General features: G+C 43.3%; 2 protein-coding genes across 7 annotated transcripts in view; both read right to left on the reverse strand.

The window, feature by feature from the left end:
• Nucleotides 1-12: 12 nt before the first annotated feature.
• Nucleotides 13-832, reverse strand: LOC26526073. Its single transcript, XM_015158728.2, has 3 exons — nt 602-832; nt 390-535; nt 13-338 (listed from the first exon to the last, which is right to left on the reverse strand). The coding sequence occupies exons 1-3, from the start codon at nt 744-746 to the stop codon at nt 201-203; spliced, it is 429 nt and encodes a 142-aa protein (XP_015014214.1). The 5' UTR covers nt 747-832; the 3' UTR covers nt 13-200.
• Nucleotides 833-1007: 175 nt separating this feature from the next.
• LOC6546318 (protein phosphatase 1 regulatory subunit 16A) overlaps nt 1008-15660 on the reverse strand; it is a 40427-nt gene continuing 25774 nt past the window's right edge. For 2 of the 6 annotated variants that reach the window (XM_026977010.1, XM_026977012.1), the window contains exons 3-10: nt 14786-14832; nt 5914-6572; nt 4778-5492; nt 4521-4646; nt 4383-4458; nt 3923-4043; nt 3352-3860; nt 1008-2489 (exon numbers count right to left, since the gene is read on the reverse strand). In XM_026977010.1, coding sequence (XP_026832811.1) covers nt 1927-2489; nt 3352-3860; nt 3923-4043; nt 4383-4458; nt 4521-4646; nt 4778-5492; nt 5914-6059 — 2256 coding nt within the window. In that variant the 5' untranslated portion in view covers nt 6060-6572; nt 14786-14832 and the 3' untranslated portion in view covers nt 1008-1926. The remainder of the gene's footprint in view (nt 2490-3351; nt 3861-3922; nt 4044-4382; nt 4459-4520; nt 4647-4777; nt 5493-5913; nt 6573-14785; nt 14833-15660) is intronic. The other 4 variants (XM_026977011.1, XM_026977013.1, XM_026977014.1 and 1 more) reach the window with 3 other exon arrangements.

Consider the following 15660-nt stretch of genomic DNA (forward strand, 5'->3'; position numbering starts at 1 on the left):
GTGCATTATAAATGAAATGAAAACTGTGTATTTGCAAGATAGTACATACATTAAACAAAGTATATAAAGCATTCGATTTCTTGAACTAATTGGGCGCCCGGCATTTTTACATTTCCGTAGAATATTTGAATATATGACAAATGGAAAATTAAGTTTCTTATCTATGATTATAGAAATCCCTTAAAGAATTTCCTTGCTAACTATTCAATTTTGTCCGGCTTCTTGGACTCCACCGTTCCTCCATCGCAAAGAAACCAGAGACCAGCCAGAATCAGCGTTATTCCGATGCAGGATAATACTGTCAGTGGTTCCCGATAAACAAGCGCTCCCAAGATGAACTATATAGCGAATGTTAATCAGTAAATCAGATATTTCGGGAGAACACCTACCGATAAGACATAGTTGGAAGCGGCAGTTAAAACGACGCAGGTCAGAGTTTGTTCAGTCATTTGCAGGGCCTTCAGAAAGCAGCGCAAGTTGCATACATTGCATATTATCATTAGCACTAATGGCAGCAGCTGAAGTAATGCTAATTCTAAAAAATGTAAGGTGTTATTTGATTGATTAACGAGTTGCTTGTCTTGAGAAATCACAAACTTGCCTAAATATGAAGAGTCTGCTTTAATTTGCGAAGTATTGAGTAGTTTCCGGGCGCTGAGGTGGCTGGGCAGTTTTCCGAAAAAGCTTCCTGCAGCTGCAAAGGACCCAGCCACCAAACTATATCGGTATTTAGCGAGGGATTCCATTTAGTTCAATTTTAAACTTCAAGCCAATAAAAATGTAAACAGAAAGCAAGCGGGAAAACAGCTGATGCTTAAGGCTGCTAACTTACCTCAATAACATAAACCTGCTAACCTGGGTGAAAACATGGCGTGGTTTATCAAAAAGCCACCAGGTGGAGCCACTTGGGCGCACAATTTAAAAAAGTAAATATACCATTCACTTCGATTCTCATAAAAATATAAGCACCTTTTAATATAAAACCGCCAATTAAATGTTGTGTGTAATTTTTCGCATTTCATTTGTTTATTTTACAAAACGTTCAGCTATGCCTTGACATTCATCGAAAAAGTCTCATTTGCTAATTGCGCGTTGTATTTGCATCTTTTTGGAATTGTGTAGGTATATATACAAAGACGGTTGCTACATAAATAATACATATAATCTTGTACCTCTCAACAAAGCGCAACTTACATGACGCAGAGCAAAGTAGTTGCATTACAAAATAAATCTCTATGCTGTCGTCTGGCATAAACAATTCTTTCAATTCAAACATTTAGACACTTATATGGGAAATTGCTTGAGTGCTATGCATTTTGTCTCATTGCTTTGCTTTTCTTTGCTGTCACGGTTTAACTACAATTTCGCTATCGTCCTATAACTATATATTTAGTTAAATATTTACTTGTTGCATAATACTTTGCCTGTTTCGGTTTTAACACTCACGCGGAAACACAGATATTCCTAATGCACTCCAAGCAAATCTATTAAGTTAGGTTCTTAGCATTGCTATATAAATATTTTTTGATGTTTTTCCGTTTTGATTTAGTTTTTATATGTATATCGATCGACTAAGGTAAACTGCTCACAATCATTTTATATGTAATTCCTTTTATATTCTTTAAAATGTATACATATGTTGTATATTTGTATAAATTTGTTTCGTATAATTGGTTGTGTGTCTTTAGTGTGTGTTGTGTCTGCTAGGAAAATGCAACGACTTTCAGCCGTTTCCGGGGGCTCACAGAACTGAACCCCCTGCTCAAAACCAACATGCATTTGTGTTGTGTGTAATCAACATTCAACATTCAACAATTCACTCACTGAACTCGGCTAAGCTAATAAAAAGACACTTTTTTCTTGCCATTCAATAAATGGTTATCGGATATCCCTCTGACAATTCTGGCTGCTCCAGCACGATGCCCTCTACATCAGGACGCAGCACCTGCGACTGGAACTGGTGCTATCGGTGACCACGTCGCCAGTGATGCCGCTGAACTTGTTCAGCGAACTGCCCGCCGGGGAGGAGACCTCGAAGTCGGATAGCACGCTGCCCGGACCCATGTGACCCAGTGTTGGTTGCGTGGAGATCGGTGCTGATCCATTGTTGTTATTGTTGTTGTTGTTGTTGCTGGTGCTTAGGTTGTTGTTGTTGTTGCTGCTGCCGCCGGCTCCTAAAACAGAACCATTAGTTGTTGTGGCACTGGCTGCTGCAATTGGATGGGCATTGCTAGTTGCTTGGGATGACAATTCGAAAGTATTGAGGACATTGGCGGTGCGTGAAAGCGAGCGTTGCTTCTTCAAGTTGGCCAGTGTGGCACCGTAGCCATCCAAGGCAACATGCTGCTGCTGCTGCGACTGCTGCTGTTGCTGCTGCTGCTGTTGTTGCTGCAACAGCAGTAAGTGTTGCTGCTGCTGGTGGTGCTGCTGCTGCTGCTGCTGCTGTTGATGTGGCTGATGTTGCTGATGGTGGTGCGTGCTATTGGTGTCTGGATGTTGGCGGTTTTGGCAAGGCGTTGGGTGTGTTTGGTGTGTAGTGGTGCGTTGGTGGTTGTTGTTTTTATTGTTGATGATGATGCGGGCAGGCAGACGACACAGAACGGGCGAAACGAGGCACAACAACGACAACAAAAAAGAATGAAACGGAAACAAGCAAATGTTATTTTACTTCTCTTCTATTTTCCCGAGAGTTAAGTTAGCAGATACCCCTGGACCAGTTGGGAGTGATCGAATAGGTGGGATGGATGTTACATGCGAGTCAAATATGCTAATTGCAGCCATGCTCCTCTCTACTCGGTACGATATTTATAGCAAGTAAGTAAGCAGTAAGCTATTAAAAAGTAATCATTTACATAAATAATAATATATGCTTAAGCTATCCCATTTTAGACGGTTAACTGAAGAAATCATTAATAATGCATAGTTTACAGCCTAATGAAATAAGCGTTCAGTCAATTTATATGAACAGCATTTTACTACAACAATATATTAACAAATATACAACAAAACTGCTATCTCTCGAATGCTGCCCATTAATACTCCTACTGAGGTATCAAATAGCGTTTCCTACAGGGCATACGCCATTCGCTACACCACCCATGCTGTTAGCTGTGTTTGCTTGTTGAAAGTATTTTCATTTCCATTTTAGTAGAGTCGTTAAATAAACATTAAACATTGACATTGACACGGGGACAGAATGGCGCTTAAGCAGAACTCTTCGTGATACGTTGACGCTCCTTGGGAGCCAAAGAGGAGGTGGTTGGATGGGGGGTGCCTGAGTAAATGGTTGGCTTTGGTGGAAAGGAGGAAGCGGAAGCAAGCCTGACACGTGGCCAAAGGCGGTTGACTCACCCACGAGGACGGTGACCTGGACATTGATTTTGCCGTTGGCGGCCTCCTTCGACGACTGGATCTGAACGGCCTCGGCACTGGCCGCCGTTCCCTTTTCGGTGAGGATGACGGCCGCCGCCGAGGTGGCTCGCTGCATCTCTGCCGCGCCACCTGCGGCTTTCAGGCGGAGCAGCTCATCGTTTTCCCGGCCATCCGGTGGACGGCGCGACGTATAGGAATGTGTGGCGGTGGCCGCCAATGCGGCGGAGGATGCCATCATGGCATTGTCCAGCGCATCGGCGGACTTGGAGTGCGGCAGTGCTTGGCCATTCGAACTGCCCGTCGAGGCTCGCTTCTCTCCGTTGTTGTTTCCGTAACCATAGCCATTGGTCAGCGGATCCCCTCCCGAAGCGGGCGCCTCCGAGTCCGTCGCCTCCTGCGCTTGCAGACGCAGACGCGTCTCCTCGACGGCATCCTTTTTGGTTGTCAGCGTTTTGTCTCGCAAACTGGTGCGTCGCACTGATTGGGCTCTGTGGAGTTAGCAATAGTTAGCTTCAATGGTCTTAAGGGGCTCCAAATGCTTTATAAATGCCTTGTGTTGTTGCTCTGCGAGCGTCGAACGCGTCGTCGCTGTGCCTCGGCCAGTCGTTTGCTCTCCTGCTCCGTCTTCAGCTGCTCGATGCGCTCCCTGATCTCGGGATCTTCACAGATGTCTACGAAGGAAATGGAATTGAAGTATTACATGTTTGCCAGTTAACATTTATCCTAGTATAAATGAGCCTATGTGTTCAATTTAAATACTGCACTGGGCAGAAATTTATGCAAAGTGGGAACACTTCTTCAAATTAGCCATCTTAAATCGTTTTTCCTATCAAGCTCGATAAGTGTAAGCAGAGTTCTTCACAGCTGAGAGCGCTTTTCCTGCTACAAATAGTCTAGATTTACACATTTTCCGTGTGGCATTAACAACAATTTATAGCTCAATTTCATATTCATGGCTATTCTGCGCTGCCAGGATAAGAGAGCGCCGCAAACTTTTCGCATATTCTCACCTGAAGGAGTCTCGTCGTCCTTGTTGCGAACATTTAGATCAGCACCGCATTGTGCCAGCATCTCCAGCACCTCCAGCTAAAAAGGGGAGATATTTAAAGTTATTATTCCCATTTATTTGGCTTCGAGGCTTCACTCACATGACCCCAACAGGCGGCGGCATGAACCGGAGTCCACAGATCCTTGTCCATGGCATCCACGTTGACATGCTGCTCCAGCAGAAACTCCACGACGCGGACGTATCCATTGGCAGCAGCTATGTGGAGCTGAACAAAACAAATTGGAGATTACACGCAGGAAGTGAGTATGGGCTTAATGAAGTCGGATTACTATGCTCTCCAATGAAAATGATTGTGTAGGAGTTATTGGATTTTTCTTAAGATGAAATTCCACCTACCGGTGTTGCGCACTGGTAGTCCGGCTCCTCCAAGTCGCCGCCTGTGCGGGCCAACTCCATTAGGTCGCGCAGCATAATCCGCTCCGTGGAGGAGCGCGTCTCATCGATGAGCTCCTGGGTCACGCCACGTTGGGCCATCTCGCCCTCGATGAAGTCCAGCGTGTTCTCGTCGTCGCACAGGTCGTAGGGCATGTTGCCGTCGGTGTTCACCGCCAGTAGATTGGCGCCGTGCCGGATGAGGATGCGGACGAGGTCGAGGTGGCCGCAGGTGGCTGCCGCATGAAGGGGCGTCCACTTATCACTGTCCTGCGCATCCACATTCGCACCGTACTCCAGCAGCAGCTGCAGCATCTCGACGTTGTTATCGATGCACGCCTGATGCATCGCCGTCAGTCCGTCCTCGTTTGCGGCATCCGGCGTGATTCCGTGCTGCAGCAGCGCCGCCACCTCGGGCATATCGTTCCGGGATGCGGCCTCCAGCAGCACCACGCTGTTCTCGAAGGATATGTGCCGCCTGCCGCTCAGCGTGCCCGATCCATTGGCGTGCCGGAAGTGGTGCGTGGTATCTCCGTTGCCGTTCATCAGCCCGTTGCCCAGCGATCCGCTGCCACCGCCGCCGCCGCTGCCGCCGCTCGCCGTGTTGCCCTTCGCCCGCTGCAACTTGGCCCACTCCTTGTCCTTCTGCCGGGAGAGCTTCAGCTGCTGGGCTCGCCGTCTAATTAACAACGAGGGATTGAGGAGGAGATGTGGGATTAGTTGTGCAAGTTTAAGGGCTTTAAGAATGAATAAGGGGCAATCTGGGCGGAGTCTAAAGGGATTCACTTAGACAAAAGCCATCAATTTAATGTTCTATTCCCAGTTTTAAAAGTTAAAAATTGTCATTCAATAAAATTCAATCAAGTTAATGTAGATTTCAATCAGATTTCGCCTGCATTACACAGACGCGTATCGATTTTCGCAACATTATCTTTTGTTAAACCTGTGAATAATATTATTGGAATTTTTATTTTTGGAATACAATGCTTGCTGCCAATTTAATGAATGGAATGTTGTGAAAAATCCCTTACTAATGAATATCCTGGCACCTTGAAAGTGCATATTTTATGAACTAGGATAGAAAAGCATTGTGAACTCACAGTCTGGCCAGCTGGAGCCTCTCGTGGGTGGGCAGGCTCTCCACGGTCTGCATCTCGGCCACCAGATCGGCGTGCTCCATCTTGAGCTGCTTGGTGTAGCTGGCATCCTCCTGGCTCTTGCGCTGTATCAGAATGCCCTTGATCATGTTGATTTGTTGACTTGAACCCTACACCCGCTCGATGATATGTTTGCAAGTGTGCTCCAGAGTTGTTCCGTTCAATTTTATAGCATTTGACAACAATTTGCGGGGCTTTTGTTATTTGTGCTGCAGTTTGTGGTGATGTTGCTCGTCTGGTCCGCATGCATTTGTATGCAAATTGCAATTTGCATCTTTGAATTTGATTTGATTGCGGGTGTTGTCTCTGGCGGCTCTTATTGTTGCCCTAGTTGTAGCCAGTTGCTCTTGGATGTAGCAGCTGTTTGGATTGCTGCAGCAGCTGTTGCGCTCTTGCTGCTGCTGCTGCTGCTGCTGCAGTCCACTTTTCCCAGATCCGTTCACTCCTGGTCAACACCCGAGGCTGCTCTCATGGCAACTACCACGTTTAGTCCTCGTCCTGCGCGGTGGTCTGCTCCTGTCCTCAGTGTTTACTTATGATTTGCTTTTCCCAGCTGTTGATGTTTGCCGAACTCGCTTCTCTGAAACTTTTCGTTGTAAACTCTGCAAGGGGAAAGCCAGAAAAAAGAAACCAAATCAAATACATATAATATTTCATAAAACTCTAGTTTCTTAGTTCCTCCCATCCAAAATCCAGCTGTCCGACAAAATTAAGCATGACAAATGAATCCTGAACGGGTGATGCCAGCCCAACTGAGTAAATGGATTTAGAATATATTCTCTCCAACCGAGATTCCTTTTGTGCACTTTATATCATAGCTTAAACCTGATTTGCTTAATTTAGGTTCAAGAAGGTGTTGGAAATAGAAAATATATAAAATATAAAACATGCTAATGCAAAACTTTTGAGTTCAATTTAAACAACATGAAAAATATAAGGCCAAATAATGAAATACATTTAAGAAAATTTCTTAAAGATATTATTAAACATGTAATATATCTATGTATGTTGTTATTTTGAGCTGTTCTAGTTAGCATCGACAAGGTTTACAGCATTTAATTAGTTTTATTCTTGGAACGCTTTAAATCGACCTACTCTTTCATTTGTAAGTTACATTTGAGATGTGTAATCAAAGGTCTGTTGTTTCCCCAGAGTATTTGAACTTTCATGTGCCCGAGCAAGTTTCCCCAGTAAAGGTTTCTTTTTGGGTGCGTTGAAGCGCAAGGATAATGCTGATGACGCATATGTCCTTGGATCCCGTGCTTAACCCTCTGAGCCCCTCTCCACTTGACCTGTCATCGATAGCCTGGCCAATGCCTTGAATAAGTATTAGCCTCTGCTTCGTGGAAATTGCATGCCAAGGAGCCATCATCGAGCTAAGTTTGCTTTACTCGGTTGAAGCCACAAGCCCAATCTCATGTGCAGCCAGCTTGATCCGGCGAATGTGTCTTATCCTAGTACAGTCAACAAAGGGAATTACTTAGTGGACTTGTGCGGAAATTCGGAAAAAGGAGCAGGGATTTTAAAGACCGCGCCGAGTTGGCTCGGTAAAAAGCACTAAGACATTAGGTGGCTAATTTACTATGCGCTGAGAGCAAAAACGTTTGAGCGGAAAACGAGAAACGGACTACGAGATTATTTTAAAAGATGGTTACACCGTAGTAGTGAAAAAAAAAGAATATTAAAGTTAATGCTACAAACTTAAGTTACCAGAGTGGGCCCTCAATATTTTTCCTGGGACCAATTAATTAATAATCCGATAATTGAATCCGCAGTGGTTTACTTAGGGACTTTACAGATAAACAAGCATCAGAAACCATTATAAATCAAGTCGACTAATTAATGCGATGCATTAATTATTTACCTGTTTTCTTGCACAATATAAATCACTGAACAAGACCAATAAAATGAATTTGGCCTCCTTCCGTTTGAGCATTTTCAAGCCCAATTTCACAGCAGAGCAAAAGGAAACATTTCTTAAGCCAACAATCAATCATTTTCCCCTGAAAACACTTAATCTGCCGCTTGCATTTGAGTATCTCGGCAACTGTATCAATTCCCATTGAAGGCGAGAATAAAGTTCATTATCATAGATTGAAAATTGTAATTATTGTTTGCCTTGAAATACTGCATGCGCGATAGAAGATTGTGTGCGATGGACTATGCTCTTCCACATTGCAGCAGTAATAGTCATCAAATGAACAATTTAAATCGAATATCGATTATGACTGCTGGTAGCACACTTTTCGGCATCCTGTTATGGCACATGAATGTCCTTGAAGTGGATGGATGGGAAATTGCTGCCATTAAGGAAATGTTCACTTATGCGTTTTGTCAGCTGCAATACAAAGGAATTTCCATCCGACGTGCCTGCCATAATGTGCGAGTGTGTCCCAAAAATGGTCGATAGCAGAACCTTAAAGCAACAGCTCCACGCACCCCTGAAATCACAATGGGTAGCCCATCTACGCCGCACACCATGGCGTATGCGTGTTATCTCTGCGGTCAGGCAGTAATATTTTGCTCTATCGCACTTGAGCTGTGCGTGCCTGGAGCTTCGTGTTGTTAATTTTGCACGCCTCGTTTTCAGCTCGATATTTATGCAACTCTACACTGGCAGGAGCTCGCAAAATTTGCGACTTGAGGATGGGGCGCCACAGCAAACTGCTTTCAGATCACTGAAAGTGGAGCAGCAGCGACACCCAGCGAGTTCAATTAAATATTTCATATTACATATCACTACAGTAGCTTGCTGCTGTAGCTCGTTATTTATTAGCTAGTACTTATGCTAATTTCTCTAACAGAAATAACAAATATTTTCAACAGATATATTGATTTTGCGAGAGCAAACACTTTGCGATATTAGTTTACCCCGCAAAAGTGCATATAATTTACGACTTAAGGGCAGACATTAACCGATAAGATACAGAAAGCTTAGCGGAACGAAACTCAAATACACTTGGAGCAGTTTAATTTGTCTTTTTCCCACTCACGCTGCCCAAGTGCCCCCAAAACATCAAGGCAAGTGACGAAAGCCATGGTGACCTCAAGGGCCGGATGAAGGGGCGACGAGTGGCGGGGCGGGGAGGGGCGGGGCTGGCAAATGAATGGCACTCGACAGGCGCAATGTGCAACACGAGATAGCAGCAACAACAAAGGTTGGGAAAAACGAAAAAAAAAGGTGGAAAAATCACCTTCCAGGCTTTATCCTTCGGATGGGTCAGGGGATCTGCCGACGGCCAGCGGCCAAGGAATTCCCTCGTCCTTTCTAATGAGCGCCAGCATCGCCAGCTGCACCTTTGCTAGATTGCTACAGTGGTAATTCACTAAGCGGGAATCGTTACATCCTCGACTTTCTGCTACAGCAGTCGTTCTGCTGATGTGCTGCTTGTTAAATAATATTATTTCAATGGATTTTAAGTGCCTCAGCTGCACTTTGAATTGGAAACTCATTTACAAAAATTGATTAATCCTGCGCATTCGGAACTGGTTACCTTGCTCTCGCTTTCACATAATTATGTTCCCTACTGTTTTTTCTCATCAATAAAAGTGTGCAATTAAAATTTTAGTCGGCGCCACGCGTTGCTCATTATTTTCCCGTATGGTTTATGGTCATCGAAGCGTCGGAGTTCCGCTTAATTAGCAGCCACTGTAAGCGGGCAGAGGTGCTCCCCAAAGGGGGTGGATGGTGGGCGGTTGGTGGGCGTATGGCTACTGGAGTGGGTGCCGGGTCGCACTGTACTTGTGGCGGCTCTCGAGTGTCGGCTGCTCTCGCATGTGTGCTCGAGGGCAGCGAATTATGTGCTTGCACCGAGTGCAAGTGCATTAGCACCCGCCAAGGGGGGTGGTGGTGGGGGGCGGGGCGCCGCAGAGGGGTTGGCTGTGACTGCGAGATGAAACTGGTGATTAGACGGGGGAACAGGATGTTTGCCTTAACTGCTGCCCAAGTGCTTCCTAGCGAGGCCATTGCAATGTCTGCCACTGAATGCGCCCAGTACGACTCGTTTTGGCCTGGCCAAAAAGTGTGGCTCAAAAAACACAGGCTCACTGGCCAAACACGGCAGGGCAATGAAAGCTGTGGAGGTTATACATAGCTACTGCGTCCGTTGCTGTGCACTTCGTTGGGGATATTATAATTTCGGGCAAGTTGTATTGCGAACTGCAATTTATCAGCAGCACTTACCCAGTTTCATAAGCAAAGGTTCTTCCGACAAGTGCTGCTAATAAAATTCCTAGGAAAATTCACTTCTCTACAATAAACCGTGAGCTTAAAGCAACGAAGAAGTGTCCATAAAAAGAAACTACTTTTATAAATATATTACATATTACATAGTATTACAAATCAAGCTCGGATAATGCCCGAAAAGTTTGTTACTCATTTATGAAACAATGCCATAATTTTTTCAATTGCATAATTCAAGGACATTAAGTTTTATGTGGCATTAAGAGTGTTACTTCCCAGTTACCTTGAAAATAAATGGCCACTTGAGTTGATGCTAATCACGTTCCTTTGGCAAAATCAGCCAAGCATCCGATGCTATTTAAGTTTGGGTCGCCCCAAATCCATTTGACAAATGCGTTTATTTACGAATGGAAAGAGCATATGGTGAGCAGATGGGAACGAATTGGAAATTTCCGCTTTCATAAACAAATATTATAGGGTTTTGAAATTTTCGCAAGGAGCACTCAAAGCACTCAATTCACAAATTGCTCATAGTCTAAAATTCTGGGAATTTCCACAGCACTCTTACCATAAATGAAAAGGGTATAGACTGATTCCGTGCTGTGCTTCCTAACAATCGTGTTGCTTTTTGCTATTGGCAGTGGCACTGGCACTGGCATGTAGCTTCTGTTGCTGTTGTGTTTGGCCCAAAAATGAAAATCAAATAAAGCGATTGCACGTGAGCCGAGTCTCGAGTCAGGTCGAGTTTTGGCCGAGATGGGCTCGGAGTACGGCGAACGGAATGGGGTGAACGGTTTGGGGCTGAGCCTCCGCCGAGACTGGGAAAATGCGAATTGGGTTTCCAACTTTGTTGTTTCCGCTTTGTTGACTCCGTCCGGCCGGTTCGACGCCCATTTTGGCCAAGAGTGGAAGAGACGTGGCTCATGCAAATTAAATTTCAGTGCTGATTTGTCTGCAGTGCCTGCTGCGTCTGGCCGAACGGGGTCACAGGTGTATTTTGTGCCAGTTAAAGGTTCCTCCGCCTCGCTTGGCTCCGTTTTGTTTGGTTTTTGTGTGTCTTGCTGGGTTTTTGGGACTTCGACTTTCTGGCACAGGTCCCATGAACCCAGGGACTTCCAGTGACTGGGCCAAAATGGACAGGGCATGTCACCTTGGGTGACTTGGGCATAACCGAACCGAAAGCTGAGCAGCTTACCATAAGCGACAGAGAAATAATGCTTACGAGCAAAAACTCAAAATAATGAGCGTGCTTTGCATGAGGTTTCAACGAGTTGAAATGAATTGCTCTCGGGGAATGGCATTCCTTGGCAACCAAATGTATGCCGGAGTTTGCGGAGCTGCTGCCTCCCGGATTTATCTACGAAATATTGTCACTAAAAGCACTCTCGGAGGTTTTGTGGTGGTTCCGACGAATTCCAACTTAGTTTTAACCTCATTCAGGCAATGTGCCTGCAGCTGCAAGGAATTGTAAAATAAATGTTCAGCCCAAGCTTCTGCAGCTAAGCACGCAGATGTCTAGAAATCCACAGCCTTTCAACATTTAAACTGCTAAGCAATTTAGTTCAACTCTGTTTATTTAAGCAATATTTTCCGAAGCACCTGACAGCTTACAAAAAAGGAACTAAGCTTGATATTAAATTAAGTTATTCAGAAATTAAGTATGCAATATTATACCGTAGATAGTCCAAAAATAAGTTACTTTTCTACGTTTAAGTTAAGCAAGTTCCTAATCGTATTCTAAACTGTTATCCGCAACGCCAAAAGTGTGTGTGCTGAAAATGGCTTTTCGAATGCAACTTCCTGCTAGCAATTTCCAGCTGAATATGCATAAGCAGTAAGTAAATATGTATATTAAAACTGCCGGACGAACTTCCCCCCCACCCTTGAGCTTTCCGGCTACAAGCCGCCGTCCTCCAATTTCCCAGTAACGCACACTCCTTCCGAGGAAAAGTGTCCACAACTGATTATCATGGAGTGCTGTATATCCCATTTGCTCCTGCAGTGATGTGTTCATTTCATTCGTAGTGACCAACGGCAAATTTCTGGCCCACAACGTCCTTCTCATAGACTGAGAGAAAATGTTTCTGAACCCTGTGAAAGATCTCAAAGCACCTTAAACTTGCATTCCCAAATGTTTGGCGTTCTAAAAAATAACAGAATTCGCCACAATAGTGCTCAATGATTTCTATTACTTTTATAATTTATACTTTTTAATTACCATGTATATTAATGTTTAAGGAATGGTTTTTACTTCTGCTTTTCTTGTGTCTGCCCACTCCGATGAAAATACATTTGGAAGTATACATACATATGTCTCACTGCAAGTGAAAACGCAGAAAGACCTGTAAGGAAAGCGCACTTTTCCTGAAAACATTTTCAACCATCTCTGCGATTTCCCCGCGGCATTCGCACAAATGCAATTTTCCTTGAATTTTCCGTGAAAAGTTGCGAATTTCCCCCAGTGCAATTCGTTGTGTGGCAGCCAACTGGCCAACTGGCGTACACAATTTAACCGAAGCCTTGGTCATCTCTCAAAATTTAGCACGTCGTCGTGCTAAGACCCTCCACGCCCCCACCAGTCCGCCCCCCGCCCCCGTCCGCTCTACTCAATCAAGTTTACTGATGACACATGTATATATAGCGAAGGACCCAACGAATTCCGCCCACTATCAGCATGACGTGGCATGTCCTTGCTCTGATCCCACTTCCTCTTTTTGGACCCCGAACTCCAAGCCTCCAGCGCCCCACCCTCATTTCATTTCATTTCATTCATTTCATTTTTGCTTAAGCGTCGCCAGCCATTATTTCTGTAATTTTTCTTCACCAGCTTAACGATGTGTCGGTTGGTTTTCTTTTTTTTCGTTTTATCTTATAAGTACCCGGTACTTGTGGGAGTTGAATGATATGTGGTATTGCTCGAAACAAATAAACAAACAACCCGTTGATAGCTAAATCTATAAACACAGTTCGTGAAAGATGGCGGATTAAACTTATTGTTGTCACGCCATTTTTAAGTTCGGAAAATCGATTGAGCTCAAATAACAGAGGTATTTCCAAAATTGCAGGTTTCTCTAATAACATTGTAGATTGCAATTCCAATAGCAGAATTATCTTCGATTACATGAATATTTTTGAATTGGGGTTTCTTATAAAGTATGTAATGAAACATTTGCAAGATAGAAGGTTCAAAAGTCGTGGAAGTTAACTTTTTCGCGAAATAATGTTCCAATTTGCTGTTTTAAGCCCATTTGGTGCAGCTGCTTCGCGTTTCCTCCCCCATTTGACCTTTTTTGTTTATTGTAGCTGTCATTGCGGTCTTGATGACCTTAAAGCGCCCACCTACAGCTCAATTGTTTGCGTATCGAATTAATTATTACCTTTCGCCCCCTATCATTTACCGCGCAGATGCTGTCTCGCTTGCTCCTGTTGCCGCTGGCAGCCCCTCCCACTCCCACTCCCCCACCCCTTGCCCTTTTACTGCTTGTAGCCTGGTCCGCTCACTTATTTATATTTACGCCCGCGGCTTATTTTCATTTCGCTGACCCACTGCCGATGCCCCGCCCACTTTTCCTCATTCAGCCGCCCTTTGCCCATTTGGCACGTGTCTTTGTTGTTAAATTGCTCTTTGCGTTCCGGGTGTTTTTTTTTGCCGCGGCTCACGTTGTTGTTAGTGTAGTTGTACACGGAAAAACATGATTCATATTTTAAAAGACTAAATATAGTACACATATGATAGAAAAACACTGAACAGTTTCACGCTCTTAAATTTTAGGACTTCTTCTGTACTACACCAAAATAAGACAATTTAGATTTAAAGCTTAATGAATATAATAAATATTAAATGCAAAACAAATTGTGTTATTAACAATTACGGAAACCTGCTTAGAAACTGCTACCATTTAAGTGCTATTCTTAAGCAAGTTATGACCCAATTTTATATAAAGAACGCCAAAACGAGCTCCGTGTTTCCAATTTTAGCTTCAATAGATGGAATAATTGCCACCATAAATTGCTCTTCTGTTTTCTTAGTGTAGTTCAAGGTGTTGTTGGTGTCCTTTGTTCATATTGTTGTTGGTGTGTTCTTCTTGTGCGTGGTTGCATTTATTTATGCGAGCGCAAAGAGGAAAATTGTGTCGGCGCTTTTCTCGTTTTCCCGGCTTGCCTTTTTTTCTACTTTGCAGGTGAAATATTTTTAATTAAAAAATCTTTTATTTAAGCGAGTGTCAAGCGCTCACGTCGTTATCAACGCCACGTCCCCTCGTCACAACTTTTTCCCCTTTTCACTTAATGTTTTTAGCATATGCGCCAACAAATTTCTTGTTAGCCAATTTTTGTTGGCGCTTTTACACTCCGGGTGTTGGCTATTAACAACATTAGTCACTTATTTAATATTCGTGGCCAAATTGAATAGTCGAAACACACGGTAAAAGGGGACAAAGTTTAAGGAATTTTAAATGCACAAACGTTTGGGTATGGAAATTGTTCATAACAACTAGATGGAATCCCAGAATTCTTGTTTATAAACGGTCGATGATAAAAATGAAGCAAAAAGAAATATGCTCTTTTGTCAGACGAGTAAAAAATAAATTAATCAAAATAATTATAAATATTTTTATTTTTTCGTTTTATTACCTTTACTTATTCCGTTTTATCCCTTTACTAATTCGCTGTTAACATACCTGAAATCAAGAGAAAAATATAATTAATAAATAGTTTCAATCAGTAAATATATTGTTATGGTTTTTGTTGTATTCAATATTTTTTGGATTAGCCCGGGTTCAGCTATTTGGAAATCTTTTCAACAGACCCTTTTGTGTATCTGAAGTATCGCAAGGAATTATCGTACTTTGAACATGCCTTTCCCATTCACGGCCACAAAACTATTCTTCAAAGCTCCAACAATCCATCACTCAATGTTGGCCATTTCATTATAGCTGCTTCCGTTCAATATGGTAAGCGAACTTAATTACATTCCCTTTACAGTCCATCATCTTTGATGGACTATATCATCATATGGGATATCTGCGTGCATATTATCCTTTTTTTTAATGTTGGAGCCTTAATGCAGTTTGCTTGTTGTTCTTAAAAACCACAAGCAGAAGTTGCAAAATCCCTTTGAGGGACTGAGCACATCCCTACGGCCAATACACTGCAGAAAATGTAGTTTCAAACATTCCATATTCATAATGAATTATTTATATGTGTATATATGTCGATATACCTCGACTATTTCCTACCAGATGTACTACTCTTATGATCCCATCAAAGCCAAAAGTAGTAAAGATGTTTGATAATTGCCGAAATTGATTAGGAAGTAACAAGTTCGAAATGGGAAATTCGGGTAAATAAGACTCTATGATGACCGAGTTTCGAAATATTTTCGCACTGTAAAGGAGCCGAAAAGTTGTTATCGTCCTTTGCCTGTATTGTAGCTGCCACTTTCGATGCCTTCGCATGCCACCTCCCATATATCTATGCGTCCCAGATTTTAAACAAGGTTAGCATAG

Source organism: Drosophila erecta, unplaced genomic scaffold (assembly GCF_003286155.1).
Source record: "Drosophila erecta strain 14021-0224.00,06,07 unplaced genomic scaffold, DereRS2 tig00000021-arrow-pilon, whole genome shotgun sequence".
NCBI lineage: Eukaryota > Metazoa > Arthropoda > Insecta > Diptera > Drosophilidae > Drosophila > Drosophila erecta.